The 15,958-nt window shown below is 41.6% G+C and overlaps 1 protein-coding gene across 2 annotated transcripts in view; it reads left to right on the top strand.

The window, feature by feature from the left end:
* PAPSS2 (3'-phosphoadenosine 5'-phosphosulfate synthase 2) overlaps positions 1 to 15,958 on the top strand; it is an 87,110-nt gene that overhangs the window by 62,293 nt on the left and 8,859 nt on the right. For both annotated transcript variants that reach the window (XM_060102482.1, XM_060102475.1), the window contains exon 8: positions 11,389 to 11,594. In XM_060102482.1, coding sequence (XP_059958465.1) covers positions 11,389 to 11,594 — 206 coding nt within the window. The remainder of the gene's footprint in view (positions 1 to 11,388; positions 11,595 to 15,958) is intronic.

The following is a 15,958-nucleotide window of genomic DNA, read 5'->3' as shown; positions in this document are numbered from 1 at the left end:
TTTCCAAGTCAGGGCTTGAGAGCTTTTCTATATACTGCCAGCATTTATTCAGCACATAATGTGTTCTGACCCTGGTGCTTGACATAGGACATCACATTTAATCCAGATAACACCACTGTGAAGGTATTTTGTCCATATGAGGAAATAAGTATTGGGAAGGTTATATAACTCACTCGAAGCCTAGATTCAAATCCAGGTTATCCTGGGACTGGGCATACTCTCATGTCCTGTAAACATCTGGAATTCTAGGACATTCTAAAGCAGTTTGCCTGTATACCTCCCAAAGCCTGGTTTGGAATCATCTGACAGTAGTTATAACATCACATATTTGTAAGAGACAACTTCTTGCTTAAGTTGGAGGGGCTATTGACATATGTTATAATTATTTAAAAACATAATTATTTAAAAATGCTTTTGGATTGTATTGGACATTATTCAGTACAAATTCTGGTTTACCAGCTTTTTGCTGTCACATATGCTCTATTTTTAGAAATAGCAGTAACAAAAAGCTCAGTATCTTTGTATGTTGTATGTATGAAGCTTCATAGTAGGAGTTTGTTCCTTGTCATTGTTGCTTTACTATTATTTTGGTGGAAAGTTGAAAACAATATGTTTCTTAATTTTGTTTGTATTTCTCTAGGCATGTTCCTTCCTGGTATGTACTTTAACTTTATAAGTAGTTAAATTATTATAATTAGATATGTTATATTAACTAGAAATGGTAAGGACATAACTAAAAAAAAAATCTAAATGAACCAGTTGGAATTGCTAACAGTTCATGATCCAACCAGTTTTAATAGAATAATGCTGCATTCTTCTGTTGATAGGAGTCCAAGTAACAGGAAATTTCTGGATCAGATGCAGCTGTTGTTTATAATGTTTTATTTGGCTGACAAATTAAACTTCTTTCTAAATTTCTGTTGCACATTTTGTTCCTGAGATTTTAAAAATTTACGATCCTCTCTGTTAATTACTTCTACTGAGTGTTGGTCCCCATTTTGTTTCACAAATCTGGAAATTTTTTTCTATTGCATTTATAAAACATTTTTAATTGATGAAGGATAAATCAATTTTAGATACAATTTAAAGTGGATGCACCTGGTTGGATTGTGGATGATTGTACTTCGTTTGTGATGAGTAATTATGCATGAATTTAATTTCAAGCTATGACAGTTGATAGTTATAAAACTGGGAATAAACACGTACTCACTGCAATTCTAAACTTCTGCACTGTACCAGAAGAAAAGGGTAAAATTCTGAAGATATCATTTATCTTGAGTATTGTTTTCATCATTGCTGTTTTTCCTTGAAAAAGACGAATTAAGCAATATAAAGTATTTGGTTTTGCCCAGAAATAGTCCCAAACAAATGATAAGCATATCTACAAGGTTAAAACAACAGGCTTGAAAATTATTTAAAGCAAAAACAAGATTATTCAATTAAACATGAAGTTAAGTGTTGGACTAACTGTGGCTAAAAAACTCCGATACTCTTTTCTAAAATGAGTTAAACTGCAGTAAAATAATCAGGGTGGTTCCCACCAGAGCTGAAGCACATGATGGAAAAAGGCCAAAAGCCCGAGTCAATGTTTAAAGCTATGGAGGCTATTTCAGCACAGAGTTAAATTGTAGGATAATTTTATGTATTAGAAATGTTGATTAAGATGATAGGGAAACCCCAGTAAATGTGCTTTTACCTGTGTGGAGTTGTAGCTACAGGTGTATGAGATCAGTTGGCACCGTTACTCGGTAGAACTCCCTTCCACAACATCCCACAGATTAGTCTCTTGACAGCCTGTCAGGTAGTGCTGTTTCCTCAGTTGGGATTTTCACTCAAGGCCAAGATGAAGGTGGATCAGAGGCTACGCTGGGCTGGAACCTAGTGGACCAAAGGAGGCGATGGCAATGAGCAAGTGGAGTATTCTTTGGATTTCAACCCAGAGTAATTGATGGAAGGCAGCATCGCAAGCACGTTGCAGGCAGAGCTGGATTTCCGCCAACACCCAACCCACCTTTTGCTTTGCATCTTGGTTTACTTTATTTTGGTCAAGGCACTCTTTGTAAGCAGTGTGGTCATGCTATCCACAGAAAGCCTCTTCCCAGCAACCCAGGGATATACATATTATTTATGATCCCATTTTCCAAGTGGAGAAACTGAGGACAGAGAAGGTGAGTGACACAGGCAGTAAATAGGAGATCGCTTGGCTTTGAGTTTAGTGCTCTCTGCACAGGGCTTGCTTGGACTACTCTTATTGTCTGTGAACTTTGAAACAAAGGAGTTACTTGAGTGAGGAAACTCATACTTTCTGTGTACTTACTCATACCTTCCTTCCTGTTTAGGAGGCTCCCAGAGCAGGTTGCAGGATTTTATAATGGATGGGATTTCTTTTTTTTTTTTTTTTTTTTTTTTGCTGTACGCGGGCCTCTCACTGCTGTGGCCTTCTCCCGTTGCGGAGCACAGGCTCCGGACACACAGGCTCCGCGGCCATGGCTCGCGGGCCCAGCCGCTCCGCGGCATGTGGGATCTTCCGGGATCGGGGCACGAACCCGTGTCCCCTGCATCGGCAGGCGGACTCTCAACCACTGCGCCACCAGGGAAGCCCTGGATGGGATTTCTTTATTGCTGGAAGTTGCTGTATATATCCTGTGACATTCTTTATGTCCTGGTAACTTTTGGAGAGTACTTTAAATGTACAAAGTGATATGCCTGTAGACTTCTGTTTCATAGCTAATGGGGGAGTATTATGCCCCAAAGAAATAGAACTCAGATCTCAGATCTTTAACTCTATCAGAAGTGGTCTAAATGTTGGATTTTGAAAGTTAGATTTAAAAGACTCAATTAATCTATGGTACATTTCCTCCAATCCATAAATAACAGCATTTGCTTCCTCTTTTGGAAATCCTGAGTTTGTAATAAGGAAGAACAAATTTTACTCCACATTGGATGTTTCTTTTACTTTAACCTTTTTATTCTATTGCTTTTACAAGTTAATCACTAAAGGTATGTTGCCTATAAGCTTAAATTATACATAATGGCCCATCTCTGGGAACCCTGCCTCTCATGTGAGGAAGTTTAAGCTAAAAGACCTTTGTTTAGCTCACAGAAAACATCCTGACTAAGCCCACCTGTGAATGACCGCAGGGAGGAAGAAATTAACATCCCCTCGGAGTCTGACGGGAACCAGAAAATGTTTGACTTTATCCACTCCCCTTTTAGTATAAAAGAAGCCTGAATTCAGGGAAGGTGGTTCTTTGGGATACGAGTCTACCGTCTTCCCGGTCTGCTGGCTTTCCAAATAAAGTTGCTATTCCTTCTCCCAACAACTCATTTCTCCATTTATTGGCCGGTGGAGCAGCAAGCAGTACAAGCTTAAACTGGGTAACAAGTTGAATGTTGTTTTTACTCACTTTCCTTTCATTCCCTTCTGAGTCTTGAACTTGGAAACTCCCCCCAAATCTCCCTGATATTCTTTAATGTTATACACTTAATTCTGTGCCCCCATTTTCTCACTGTAAGTACAACTGAAAGCCTGACATATTTGCTAGAATGTTAGGGCACCATTACAAAAGGGGAGAAACAGTTGTGTGATTTCTTTTACGTTATCTGGCTTCACGAAGAAATCATAGTCATCCCTCCCAATCTGAGGGGGGTTGGTTCCAGGACCCAATGCAGACACCGAAATCTGTGGACGCTCCAGCCCCACAGTCCAACCTCTGCATCTGCGGGCTCCTCATCCACGACTCAACCAAAGGTGGATCCTGTATAAGGTTTGCTATCCACGAGGTGGTTGAATTTGCTGGTGTGGAATTCACAGATATGCAGGGCATTGCCAACCTTTATTTTATCTAGTTGGATTTTTAAAGACTTTAAGCTTCCTAGTGTGTTGAGGTCAGGACCAAATTTTAAAAAGGGAACTCAGAAGGGAGCCACCCCCTCGGGCATGGTCCTCCAAATCACTTACTGAAGCCACCCCTACAATTTGAAACAGCCCGTTTTTCACAAACGCTCCATCTTTTGCTTTTTTTTTTTTTGACTTTAAAAAAATTTTTTATTTTATTGAAGTATAGTTGATTTACAATGTTGTGTCAATTTCTGCTGTACAGCAAAGTGATTCAGTTATACATATATATATTCTTTTTTTTTTTTGCTTTATAACAAATTTAATCAGTTATACATATACATATGTTCCCATATCCCCTCCCTTTTGCGTCTCCCTCCCACCCTCCCTATCCCACCTCTCCAGGCGGTCACAAAGCACCAAGCTGATCTCCCTGTGCTATGCGGCTGCTTCCCACTAGCTATCTACCTTACGTTTGGTAGTGTATATATGTCCATGCCGCTCTTGCACTTTGTCACAGCTTACCCTTCACCCTCCCCATATCCTCAAGTCCATTCTCTAGTAGGTCTGTGTCTTTATTCCTGTCTCACCCCTATGTTCTTCATGACATTTTTTTTTCTTAAATTCCATATATATGTGTCAGCATACAGTATTTGTCTTTCTCTTTCTGACTTACTTCACTCTGTATGACAGACTCTAGGTCCATCCACCTCATTACAAATAGCTCAATTTCGTTTCTTTTTATGGCTGAGTAATATTCCATTGTATATATGTGCCACATCTTCTTTACCCATTTATCCGATGATGGACACTTAGCTTGTTTCCATCTCCGGGCTATTGTAAATAGGGCTGCTATGAACATTTTGGTACATGTCTCTTTTTGAATTATGGTTTTCTCAGGGTATATGCCCAGTAGTGGGATTGCTGGGTCATATGGTAGTTCTATTTGTAGTTTTTTAAGGAACCTCCATACTGTTCTCCATAGTGGCTGTACCAATTCACATTCCCACCAGCAGTGCAAGAGTGTTCCCTTTTTTCCACACCCTCTCCAGCATTTATTGTTTCTAGATTTTTTGATGATGGCCATTCTGACTGGTGTGAGATGATATCTCATTGTAGTTTTGATTTGCATTTCTCTAATGAGTAAAGATGTTGAGCATCCTTTCATGTGTTTGTTGGCAGTCTGTATATCTTCTGTGGAGAAATGTCTATTTAGGTCTTCTGCCCATTTTTGGATTGGGTTGTTTGTTTTTTTGTTATTGAGCTGCATGAGCTGCTTATAAATTTTGGAGATTAATCCTTTGTCAGTTGCTTCATTTGCAAATATTTTCTCCCATTCTGAGGGTTGTCTTTTGGTCTTGTTTATGGTTTCCTTTGCTGTGCAAAAGCTTTGAAGTTTCATTAGGTCCCATTTGTTTATCTTTGTTTTTATTTCCATTTCTCTAGGAGGTGGGTCCAAAAGGATCTTGCTGTGATTTATGTCATAGAGTGTTCTGCCTATATTTTCCTCTAAGAGTTTGATAGTGTCTGACCTTACATTTAGGTCTTTAATCCATTTTGAGCTTATTTTTGTGTATGGTGATAGGGAGTGATCTAATCTCATACTTTTACATGTCCCTGTCCAGTTTTCCCAGCACCACTTATTGAAGAGACTGTCCTTTCTCCACTGTACATTCCTGCCTCCTTTATCAAAGATAAGGTGACCATATGTCCGTGGGTTTATCTCTGGGCTTTCTATCTTGTTCCATTGATCTATCTTTCTGTTTTTGTGCCAGTACCATACTGTCTTGATTACTGTAGCTTTGTAGTATAGTCTGAAGTCAGGGAGTCTGATTCCTCCAGCTCCATTTTTCGTTCTCAAGACTGCTTTGGCTATTTGGGGTCTTTTGTGTTTCCATACAAATTGTGAAACTTTTTGTTCTAGTTCTGTGAAAAATGCCAGTGGTAGTTTGATAGGGATTGCATTGAATCTGTAGATTGCTTTGGGTAGTAGAGTCATTTTCACAATGTTGATTCTTCCAATCCAAGAACATGGTACATCTCTCCATCTATTTGTATCATCTTTAATTTCTTTCATCAGTGTCTTATAATTTTCTGCATACAGGTCTTTTGTCTCCTTAGGTAGGTTTATTCCTAGATATTTTATTCTTTTTGTTGCAGTGGTAAATGGGAGTGTTTCCTTGATTTCACTTTCAGATTTTTCATCATTAGTATATAGGAATGCCAGAGATTTCTGTGCATTAATTTTGTATCCTGCAACTTTACCAAATTCATTGATTAGCTCTAGTAGTTTTCTGGTGGCATCTTTAGGATTCTCTATGTATAGTATCATGTCATCTGCAAACAGTGACAGCTTTACTTCTTCTTTTCCGATTTGGATTCCTTTTATTTCCTTTTCTTCTCTGATTGCTGTGGCTAAAACTTCCAAAACTATGTTGAATAAGAGTGGTGAGAGTGGGCAACCTTGTCTTGTTCCTGATCTTAGTGGAAATGGCTTCAGTTTTTCACCATTGAGGACGATGCTGGTTGTGGGTTTGTCATATATGGCCTTTATTATGTTGAGGAAAGTTCCCTCTATGCCTACTTTCTGCAGGGTTTTTATCATAAATGGGTGTTGAATTTTGTCGAAAGCTTTCTCTGCATCTATTGAGATGATCATATGGATTTTCTCCTTCAATTTGTTAATATGGTGTATCACGTTGATTGATTTGTGTATATTGAAGAATCCTTGCATTCCTGGAATAAACCCCACTTGATCATGGTGTATGATCCTTTTAATGTGCTGTTGGATTCTGTTTGCTAGTATTTTGTTGAGGATTTTTGCATCTATGTTCATCAGTGATATTGGCCTGTAGTTTTCTTTCTTTGTGACATCCTTGTCTGGTTTTGGTATCAAGGTGATGGTGGCCTCGTAGAATGAGTTTGGGAGTGTTCCTCCCTCTGCTATATTTTGGAAGAGTTTGAGAAGGATAGGTGTTAGCTCTTCTCTAAATGCTTGATAGAATTCGCCTGTGAAGCCATCTGGTCCTGGGCTTTTTTATCACAGTTTCAATTTCAGAGGTTGTGATTGGTCTGTTCATATTTTCTATTTCTTCCTGATTCAGTCTTGGCAGGTTGTGCATTTCTAAGAATTTGTCCATTTCTTCCAGGTTGTCCATTTTATTGGCATAGAGTTGCTTATAGTAATCTCTCATGATCTTTTGTATTTCTGCAGTGTCAGTTGTTACTTCTCCTTTTTCATTTCCAATTCTATTGATTTGAGTCTTCTCCCTTTTTTTCTTGATGAGTCTGGCTAATGGTTTATCAATTTTGTTTATCTTCTCAAAGAACCAGCTTTTAGTTTTATTGATCTTTGGTATCGTTTCCTTCATTTCTTTTTCATTTATTTCTGATCTGATTTTTATGATTTCTTTCCTTCTGCTAACTTTGGGATGTTTTTGTTCTTCTTTCTCTAATTGCTTTAGGTGCAATGTTAGGTTGTTTATTCGAGATGTTTCCTGTTTCTTAAGGTGGGATTGTATTGCTATAAACTTCCCTCTTAGAACTGCTTGTGCTGCATCCCATAGGTTTTGGGTCGTTGTGTCTCCATTGTCATTTGTTTCTAGGTATTTTTTTTTTTTTTTTTTTTTTTTTTTTTTTTTTTGCTGTACGCGGGCCTCTCACTGCTGTGGCCTCTCCCGTTGCGGAGCACAGGCTCCGGACACACAGGCTCCGCGGCCATGGCTCGCGGGCCCAGCCGCTCCGCGGCATGTGGGATCTTCTGGGATCGGGGCACGAACCCGTGTCCCCTGCATCGGCAGGCGGACTCTCAACCACTGCGCCACCAGGGAAGCCCTGTTTCTAGGTATTTTTAAATTTCCTCTTTGATTTCTTCAGTGATCACTTCGTTATTAAGTAGTGTATTGTTTAACCTCCATGTGTTTGTATTTTTTACAGCTCTTTTCCTGTAATTGATATCTAGTCTCATAGCATTGTGGTCGGAAAAGATACTTGATACAATTTCAATTTTCTTAAATTTACCAAGGCTTGATTTGTGACCCAAGATATGATCTATCCTGGAGAATGTTCCATGAGCACTTGAGAAAAATGTGTATTCTGTTGTTTTTGGATGGAATGTCCTATAAATATCAATTAAGTCCATCTTGTTTAATGTATCATTTAAAGCTTGTGTTTCCTTATTTATTTTCATTTTGGATGATCTGTCCGTTGGTGAAAGTGGGGTGTTAAAGTCCCCTACTATGATTGTGTTACTGTCGATTTCTCCTTTTATGGCTGTTAGTATTTGCCTTATGTATTGAGGTGCTCCTATGTTGGGTGCACAAATATTTACAATTGTTATATCTTCTTCTTGGATCGATCCCTTGATCATTATGTAGTGTCCTTCTTTGTCTCTTCTAGTAGTCTTTATTTTAAAGTCTATTTTGTCTGATATGAGAATTGCTACTCCAGCTTTCTTTTGGTTTCCATTTGCATGGAATATCTTTTTCCATCCCCTTACTTTCAGTCTGTATGTGTCTCTAGGTCTGAAGTGGGTCTCTTGTAGACAGCATATATATGGGTCTTGTTTTTGTATCCATTCAGCCATTCTGTGTCTTTTGGTGGGAGCATTTAGTCCATTTACATTTAAGGTAATTATCGATATGTATGTTCCTATTTCCATTTTCTTAATTGTTTTGGGTTCATTATTGTAGGTCTTTTCCTTCTGTTTTGTTTCTTGCCTAGAGAAGTTTCTTTAGCATTTGTTGTAAAGCTGGTTTGGTGGTGCTGAACTCTCTCAGCTTTTGCTTGTCTGTAAACGTTTTAATTTCTCCATCAAATCTGAATGAGATCCTTGCTGGGTAGAGTAATCTTGGTTGCAGGTTTTTCTCCTTCATCACTTTAATTATGTCCTGCCACTCCCTTCTGGCTTGTAGAGTTTCTGCTGAGAGATCAGCTGTTAACCTGATGGGGATTCCCTTGTGTGTTATTTGTTGTTTTTGCCTTGCTGCTTTTAATATGATTTCTTTGTGTTTAATTTTTGACAGTTTGATTATTATGTGTCTTGGTGTATTTCTCCTTGGATTTATTCTGTATGGGACTGTCTGTGCCTCCTGGACTTGATTAACTATTTCCTTCCCCATATTAGGGAAGTTTTCAACTATAATCTCTTCAAATATTTTCTCAGTCCCTTTCTTTTTCTCTTCTTCTTCTGGAACCCCTATAATTCGAATGTTGGTGCGTTTAATGTTGTCCCAGAGGTCTCTGAGACTGTCCTCTGTTTTTTTCATTCTTTTTTCTTTATTTTGCTCTGCAGCAGTTATTTCCACTATTTTATCTTCCACCTCACTTATCCGTTCTTCTGCCTCAGTTATTCTGCTATTGATCCCATCGAGAGTATTTTTTATTTCATTTATTGTGTTTTTAATCGATGCTTGATTCATCTTTAGTTCTTCTAGGTCCTTGTTAACTGTTTCTTGCATTTTGTCTATTCTATTTCCAAGATTTTGGATCTTGGAAATAGAATCTTGGATCATCTTTACCATCGTTATTCTGAATTCTTTTTCAGGTAGACTGCCTATTACCTCTTCGTTTGTTAGGTCTGGTGGGTTTTTATCTTGCTCCTTCTCCTGCTGTGTGTTTTTCTGTCTTCTCATTTTGCTTATGTTACTGTGTTTGGGGTCTCCTTTTTGCAGGCTGCAGGTTCGTAGTTCCCGTTGTTTTTGGTGTCTGTCCCCAGTGGCTAAGGTTGGTTTAGTGGGTTGTGTAGGCTTCCTGGTGGAGGGGACTAGTGCCTGTGTTCTGGTGGTTGAGGCTGGATCTTGTCTTTTTGGTGGGCAGGTCCACGTCTGGTGGTGTGTTTTGGGGTGTCTGCGGACTTTTTATGATTTTAAGCCACCTCTCTGCTAATGCGTGGCGTTGTGTTCCTGTCTTGCTAGTTGTTTGGCATAGGGTGTCCAGCACTGTAGCTTGCTGGTCGTTGAGTGAAGCTGGGTGCTGGTGTTGAGATGGAGATCTCTGGAAGATTTTCGCCGTTTGATATTATGTGGAGCTGGGAGGTCTCTTGTGGACCAGTGTCCTGAAGTTGGCTCTCCCACCTCAGAGGCACAGCACTGACTCCTGGCTCCTCAATTTGGGATGATTTGTTGTCTATTCATGTATTTCACAGATACAGGGTACATCAAGTTGTTTGTGGAGCTTTAATCCGCTGCTTCTGAGGCTGCTGGGAGAGGTTTCCCTTTCTCTTCTTTGTTCTCACAGCTCTTGGGTCTCAGCTTTGGATTTGGCCCCGCCCCTACGTGTAGGTCGCCGGAGGGCGTCTGTTCTTCGCTCAGACAGGAGAGGGTTAAAGGAGCAGCCTCTTCGGGGACTCTGGCTCACTCAGGCCGGGCGGGAGGGAGGGGCACGGAGTGTGGGGCGAGCCTGCAGCGGCAGAGGTCGGCGTGACGTTGCACCAGCCCGAGGCGCGCCGTACGTTCTCCCAGGGAAGCCGCCCCTGGATCCCGGGACCCCGGCAGTGGCGGGCTGCACAGGCTCCCGGAAGGGCGGTGTGGACAGTGACCTGCGCTCGCACACAGGCTTCTTGGCGGCGGCAGCAGCAGCCCCAGCGTCCCACGCCTGTCACTGGGTTGCGCGCTTTCAGCCGCGACTCGCGCCCGTCTGTGGAGCCCCTTTAAGCAGCGCTCTTAATCCCCTCTCCTCGCGCATCAGGAAACCAAGAGGGAAGAAAAAGTCTCTTGCCTCTTTGGCAGCTCCAGAGTTTTCCCAGACTCCCTCCCGGCTAGCTGTGGCACATTAGCCCCCTTCAGGCTGAGTTCTCGCCACCAGCCCCAGTCCTCTCCCTGCGCTCTGACCGAAGCCCGAGCCTCAGCTTCCAGCGCCGCCCGCCCCGGCGGGCGTGCAGACAAGCCTTTCGGGCTGGTGAGTGCCGCTCGGCACCGCTCCTCTGTGCGGGAATCTCTCCGCTTTGCCCTACCCAGGTATGCGGGGAGTTTCTTGCCTTTTGGGAGGTCTGGGGTCTTCTGCCAGCGTTCAGTAGGTGTTCTGTAGGAGATGTTCCACGTGTAACTGTATTTCTGGTGTATCCGTGGGGAGGAAGGTGATCTCCGCGTCTTACTCTTTCGCCATCTTACCCGGAAGTCTCCATCTTTTGCTTTGAGAAGCCTCTTCTCAAAGGATTGATGCTAGAGAAACTAGTGCAGCCAACATAACCATGTTTGAGTTAGGTCTTAATGCCTTTTGCAGAAAATGTCTGGAAGAGACATTGTGCACGTTTTAGTCCTTTTTTTCTTTTTTCTTTTTTTTTTTTTTGCGGTACGTGGGCCTCTCACTGTCGTGGCCTCTCCCGTTGCGGAGCACAGGCTCCGGACGCACCGGCTCAGCAGCTATGGCTCACGGGCCCAGCCGCTCCGTGGCATGTGGGATCTTCCTGGACCGGGGCACTAACCCATGTCCCCTTCATCGGCAGGCGGACTCTCAACCACTGCGCCACCAGGGAAGCCCCGTTTGAGTCCTCTTTAAAGGAGCCCACACCTTGTATCCCACACTCATGCATCAAATGGCTCTTTCCACAGACGGAGTGATCAACATGAGCATCCCCCTCGTGCTGCCCGTCTCTGCGGACGATAAGACACGGCTGGAAGGGTGCAGCGAGTTTGTCCTGACACACGGAGGACGGAAGGTGGCTATCTTACGAGACCCTGAATTCTACGAACACAGAAAAGAGGAGCGTTGTTCCCATGTGTGGGGCACAACCTGTGCAAAACACCCCTACATCAAAGTAAGTGGCATAAGCTTTGGAAGGTCTTTCTTTCAACTCAGGATAAAAATAATTCTTTTTAATTCCTTTGCGAAGGACTTAGAAAAACTGGGGTTAGGTGGAAGAATGCGTTTCTAAGGGAGGTCCTGCAAGCTTTGCCTGGGGACATGTTTTTAGATAGGGCAAGGAAATGACTTTCTGTTGGAGGGCTGGTCTAAACGGTCTCTTGAGCCCTTAGATCCTGTGATGGCTGTGACTCCCTCAGCTAAATGGGAAACAACTGGACTGGGGAGATAATTTAGTCTAACATCATGAGGGGAGAACCAGAATCATAGCTGTGCTATGCACAAAACCACAGCCAGAGCTTGCAGCCCTGTCCATCTTGAAATTCACAAGGGAAGTCAATTTCTTCATACAGAATGGATCCAACTAACCTCTGGAAAGAGACTGGAAGTTCATGCTCTGTGGCTGTTGTGCAGAGGGGGGTGGTGGGTGACGTTGTTTCAGTAAACAAAAAACACAGCAGCAGAGTTTCCAGAGGGAAAATACCACATTTTCATCAGTGGATATTTTTCAGGTTGAAAAATGTGTCCATCTGATTAGGATTATTTTGGAGTCAATCTGCCTAACGGCAAAATAGACTAAAACTCCTCAACCTCCTTCACAGCTTCTAATTGTTGTTGGTGATGGGGTGGGATTGCAGGGAGTGGAATTGCTGGGTGCGGTTCATTTCCCATAAAGAAAAATATGTGAAATTGAATGCAAAAGCTATCCCTTACTGGAGATTAGAGCATTAGGGTTGAAATACATATATACACTACCAAACGTAGGCTAGATAGACAGTGGGAAGCAGCCGCAGAGCACAGGGAGATCAGCTCGGTGCTTTGTGACTGCCTGGAGGGGAGGGATAGGGAGGGTGGGAGGGAGGGAGATGCATGAGGGAGGGGATGTGGGAACAGATGTATATGTATGACTGATTCACTTTGTTATAAAGCAGAAACTAATAATAAAAAAAATAAATAAATAAAAAAAAGACATATACTAGTGATTCCCTAGCTGGAGTAACTAACTTTCAGAAGGTTCAAAGGTAATAGAGAACAATCTGAGACCCAGGAGACTCTAAAAAGCCTTGTGGTTGGACAAGGCACGTCCTCTCTCTTGTCCTCAGTTTCTTCATTTATAAAAGGAGGGGGCCAGACTCAGCAACTCTGAGATCTCTTCCAGCTCTGTGACTGTACACAATGGATATTTGAATAAACCTGTTCAAATCTGTCAGACAAACTTCCCTTTGGTTTGTTTTGTTTTTTTCAGTTGTGAAATGTTGCAAAGTAGGGAGGGCTTTTGCAAGGCCCCTGGTGGAACACAAGAGGTCAGTGGGGGAGCAAAGCAGCTTTTCATCTATTGGACACAACTAGCCACCCTGCAGATAAGCTCAGAGCCATCTGAACATTTTCTCTCCAAGAGGCTGGGAGACAGGCCTTGAAATTACTGGACAATAGCTATTTGAGGAATTGTGTTCTGAGCCTTAATTATATCTTTGTCTCATTCCTTTTCTGATCATAATCCTTTAGGTTTGGGCTCTTATCTGCACTTAGTGACCTAAAGAATAGTGGCCTTTCTTCATGCCAGCTCAAATGTTTCCACTCTTTGGGCCTGACATCCACATATACATGGTTAGCACTAAAAGAAAAAAAAAAAAATTCGAAGGAAGCTCTTAAGCAATTATTTTTATCTTGTCTTGCATCATGTGCTGGCAGTTAGAGGTCAGAATTTTTTAGATGGCAGGGAGAGTGGTGGTGTGATTTGTGTTCTTGAAAATATAGTCAGTGACTCTGTAGCATTAGGTCATTAGAAGGACTCTGTAAACATTCCCAGTGAGCTAATGGTGAGAAATGGGCCATGGATAACCAGAGAGAAAACCACTCACCCTGTATAAGCTACACCTGGGGCACTGAAGGTGTGTTTATGGGAAAGGAACTGTCTTCACTGGACATTTTTTAGCACCTTGAAATTCACAGTAAAACTTAAACATGGTTTTTTGGTTTTAGAACCCCAAACCTTTCAACAGTAATTCCTTCCAAAAGTAATTATGGGCCTTCTTGTGTTTCCATGTGGCGCTGGGAGTTATATTTGCATGGAAAATGGTCAGAGTCACCGAGAAAACGGTCTGCCTCTGTTGCATAGCCCCTCACTGCAGTTACCCTGACCTTCCACTCAAATCCTCTCAGCCCTCTCTTTCACTAAATGGAACCACGTGACGTGCCACAGATGTGAGCATGAGGAGAGGAGCGGGTGAAACTTGTAAAAATAATGCTTAGTGGAGCCCCGTTGCCTTTCATCCATGGATCTCAAAGCTTTTTCAAATGGTAATTATTTCTCATGATGTTCCTGTGAAGCACCTAAGAATCATTACTCCCATTTTACAGATGTAGAAACCAAGAGAACAGAGTATGCTTTCCCAGTGAAGGATAGGAATGAGAGTTTCTATATCCTTTAGCCCTTCAATGGAGACCACATCGTTAGTTGGAGCAACAGAATCACCTGGGGAGCTTTAAAAATTACCCATGACCGGATCTCTCCCTCACAGACTTTGATTTAATTGGCTTGGGCTCAGTTCTGGGTGTTGTGGGTTTTGAAGCTCCCTGTGATTTTAATGTACTGTGAAGGTTGAGAACTGTGGCATTAGATAATTATCCGCAGCTGTTTCTTGTGTGGCTCCACCCGGATATATCCTGCAAGCATCTCGCACTCAACATGGGCAACTTCACCCCAGCCTTGTCCCCTGCCGTGTCCCTCACCTCTGTGAACAGCTCCGCCATCCAAACAGTGGCCCATGTCCAAAACCTAGATGTCATTCTTTTTTCTTTTCTTTTTTTATCATAAGATCAACAACATTTATTTTCCATAATGAATTTCCTCAGTTTTGAGTGTACATCTCGTGGCATTCTGAAAAAAAATATATTTTCTATGTTATTTTCAAAGTATTATTTTTTAAATTGAAGTATACTTGATTTATAATATTGTGTTAGTTTCAGGTGTACAGCAAAGTGATTCAGTTATACCTGTGTGTGTATTCTTTTCCATTATAGGTTATTACAAGATGTTGAATATAGTTCCCTGGGCTATACAGTAAATCCTTGTTTATCTATCTTATATACAGTAGTGTGTTTCTGTTAATCCCATACTCCTAATTTATCGCTCCCCCCCACTTCCCCTTTGGTAACCATAAGTTTGTTTTCTATGTCTGTGAGTCTGTTTCTGTTTTGTAAATAAGTTCATTTGTGTTATTTTTTAGATTCCACAAATGAGTGATATCATCTTTGTCTTTCTCTGACTTACTTCACTTAGTATGATGATCTCTGGGTCCATCCATGTTGCTGCAAATGGCATTATTTCTTTTTTTAAAAAATGTTTATTTTATATTGGAGTATAGTCGATGTGCAATGTTGTGTTAGTTTCAGGTGTACAGAAAAGTGATTCAGTTATACATATATCTATTCTTTTTCATATTATTTTCCCATATAGGTTATTACAGAGTATTGAGTAGAGTTCCCTGTACTATACAATAGGTCCTTGTTGATTATCTATTTTATATATAGCAGTGTGTATGTGTTAATCCCAATCTCCTAAATTACCCCTCCCTTTGCCACCTTTGTCCTTTGGTAACCATAAGGTTATTTTCTAAGTCTGTGAGTCTTTCTGTTTTGTGAATAAGTTCATTTGTACCTTTTTAAAAAGATTCCACATACAAGTGATATCATATGATACTTGTCTTTCTCTCTCTTACTTCACTTAGTAGGATCATCTCTAGGTCCATCCATGTTGCTGCAAATGGCATTATTTCATTCTTATGACTTATATTCCATTGTACATATATACCACACTGGACGTCATTCTTCCTTCTTTCTTCTCCCTTGTCCATTCAATCACCAAGTCCTAACAGTTCTGCCTCCTAGGTATTGCTTGAAGTTGTTCACTTCTGTTGCAACTTGGTCCAGGGCACTCAATTTCTTCCCTGTCTCTTGCCCTACTCCCCTCGAAGCCCCTCTCCAATTCTTCAGCTAGAGTGGACCGTTCAAGCTTTATTTGGGAGCTCACATAAAGCTATGACTTCACCTTACCACCTCTAACCACCACCGCCCAAGATATTCCCCTCCAGCATCTCGGCTGGTCACTATATCATCCTCTGTCACACTTTTGCATGTGCTGGTCCCTCAGCCTAGGACACTGTTCCTTCCAGCCTAGGACACTGTTCCTTCCACCCCTGCCTCCTCACTTTCTTTATTCCACCTTCCCACCCTCAGCAGCTCCTCTCCTTCTGATGTGCACGTTCTCTCTTCCTCTCTAGGTTGTTTATTTCCACTCTTCCTTTCCTTGCCCTCTTT

This window comes from Mesoplodon densirostris, chromosome 1 (assembly GCF_025265405.1).
Source record: "Mesoplodon densirostris isolate mMesDen1 chromosome 1, mMesDen1 primary haplotype, whole genome shotgun sequence".
NCBI classification, from domain to species: Eukaryota; Metazoa; Chordata; class Mammalia; order Artiodactyla; family Ziphiidae; genus Mesoplodon; species Mesoplodon densirostris.
Note: the sequence above shows the minus strand (reverse complement) of the source record. Positions and strands in the feature narration are given on the sequence as shown.